Source organism: Babesia bigemina, scaffold Bbigscaff_76815, assembly GCF_000981445.1.
Source record: "Babesia bigemina genome assembly Bbig001, scaffold Bbigscaff_76815".
Classification (NCBI taxonomy): domain Eukaryota; phylum Apicomplexa; class Aconoidasida; order Piroplasmida; family Babesiidae; genus Babesia; species Babesia bigemina.
The window spans coordinates 1-2,322 of NW_012237340.1; the positions used below are offsets into that span (position 1 = coordinate 1).

Consider the following 2,322-nt stretch of genomic DNA (forward strand, 5'->3'; position numbering starts at 1 on the left):
AAAAAACAGGTGCTAGACGGGCAGGACGACTTTGAAGTCGAATACGTCGACAAGTCATCCTACTACATAGAAGCGTACCCACAGAAAATCACGTACGGAGAAATGATGAAGTCGATGAATGACCTGTGCACCAACTCCCATGAGCTGCTGACCACCATCCTCGGCACAGGTGACGAACAGACGACGTATACCTGTGACTACTCCAACAATTCACTTGGCCTCTACTACCCTCAGAAAGGCGATGACTGCTTGCATACCATCCTAGACATCCTTCGCCGTTTGTTCCCTGTTTTGTCATTCCTGCACAGCCAGTGTAGCTTCGGCGCATCTGACATGGGCTGGGCAGACTGTCGCTACGGCAAAGATATACCCACGACCAAATCGCATTGTAGCAAAGAATCAAAGAACAAAGCAAAGTGCCAGGCAGAGTGCCAACCAAACTACCAACCAAATTGCCAACCTACGTCGCCATTAATGTGCTACCTTGGTGACAGCTTGCTTGGTTGCCTGCCACACCAAGTTGGTTCCATTGGTTGTGGCTATAAATGTGCTACGTGTCCTAGTGGTAAACCAGGAATGCCCTGTTTGACACCTCTAGGCTTCCGTAGTTTCTCTGGTTCTACAAAGACAGGCAGCGATCTGTGTGAAGTTGTAAGTAAATTCTTCGGCAGACATGTCGCATCATGCCTCTTCAGCCTCGTTTCAAAGCCTCCATCAACGCTGCCAGAGCACTTCGGCTTCGCTTTATCGCTTGTTAAGAAGTGGGATGACCATGGCAAACATCTAATAAGAACAGGTATTGATAACGCTATCACCGACCGTTCTATTGCCCTCTACGATGATGCCAGCCAGCTGACCAACGCGCTGAGTAACGCCTATGGTAGCAGCCAGAGTGGTAACCACGCCACTAAGCATACTACTAGACCTGTTGACGGCAGTGAAAATGAGGTCAAAAAAGGTGACCTCTGCAGTCTCGCAATGTCTACCGCATGTTCCGGTCAGCTCTGTGCCCCGTACCTGTATGCCTTATGCACCGATCAGTACAGTTACCTCGCCAGCAAGCAATGTAAGACGTACTTGTCATGGGCAGTGTATTTGCCATGGACGTTCTGGAATTATCTCAATTCTCTGTACAACGCGTTCAAGGATATCTATTGCCAAGATTGGGGCTGTCGTACCTGTCTGCGTGCGGACACTTGTAGGCGTGGCCAGCATGGTCTCGTCAACGACAAGACAAAAGCACCGAATTGCAACTGCGGTTCCATTGTAGAGTGCAAGGGTGCCATGCCTACGTTGTATAAGTACGGTTTTACGTTTGGTGCGCCAGCAGCGTTGAATGGGCAGGGCGGCAAGAAGACGTGTACCAATTTCATGCAACAGTTGAACAACGTACTGCAATCCACATATTTCCAGACGTTGTTTGAAAAATGTGATGATTTCTTGTGGCAGATAAGACAACCGTTCACATGGACAGTTGTCGCACTCTGGCTCCTCTCTGTCCTCTACCTCATCCACATCATGGTCATCCGCCTAGACCTGCTCCACATCAAATCGCATTTACATAGTCCCTCGAGTCATAAAATAGCTGCTCAATCACTACTTGCTGCTGGACGCGTTAAAAAACTGGGCAGGGTGTTTTATCTACAACCATAATCGTACTCACGTGTTTACTACCTACACTCACCTAGCATATCACCTACTCACCTAACCGACAAACGTAGTCTAATGTCTCGAATTACTCTAGCGGCAACCTGTGAACTAGATAGCACCTAAATTAGGTGATGAGTGAACGACAAAGCAACGTGATGAGTAGCACCCAGGCTAGGTGGTAAGCTAGCATCCAGGCAAAGTGCTGAGCTAGCACCCAAACAAAGTGGTAAGCTAGCAACCAGGCAACGTGATAACCTAGCATCCAGGCAAAATGCTAAGCTAGCACCCAGGCGAAGTGCTAACCTAGCAACCAGGCAAGGTGTTAACCTAGCAAGCAGGCTAAGTGCTAAGCTAGCAGTCAGGCAAAGTGCTAGGGTAGCACCCAGGCTAAGTGGTGAGCTAGCAACCAGGCAAAGTGCTAACCTAGCAACCAGGTAAAGTGGTAAGGTAGCAACCGGGAAAAGTGGTAAGCTAGCATCCAGGCAAAATGCTAAGCTAGCAACCAGGCAAAGTGCTAACCTAGCAACCAGGCAAGGTGTTAACCTAGCAAGCAGGCTAAGTGCTAACCTAACACCCAGGCAAAGTGCTAAGCTGGCACCCAGGCAGAGTGCTAACCTAGCAACCAGGCAAAGTGGTAACCTAGCACCCAGGCAAAGTGCTAAGCTAGCAACC

The 2,322-nt window shown here is 49.1% G+C and overlaps 1 protein-coding gene across 1 annotated transcript; it reads left to right on the forward strand.

Annotated features, from left to right (window-relative positions):
• Positions 1–1,653, forward strand: BBBOND_0005930 (hypothetical protein, conserved; the record flags this gene model as incomplete). Its single annotated transcript, XM_012915419.1, has 1 exon — positions 1–1,653. A coding segment is annotated over one exon (1,653 nt), but the record flags the coding sequence as incomplete, so codon positions are not given.
• Positions 1,654–2,322: the final 669 nt, after the last annotated feature.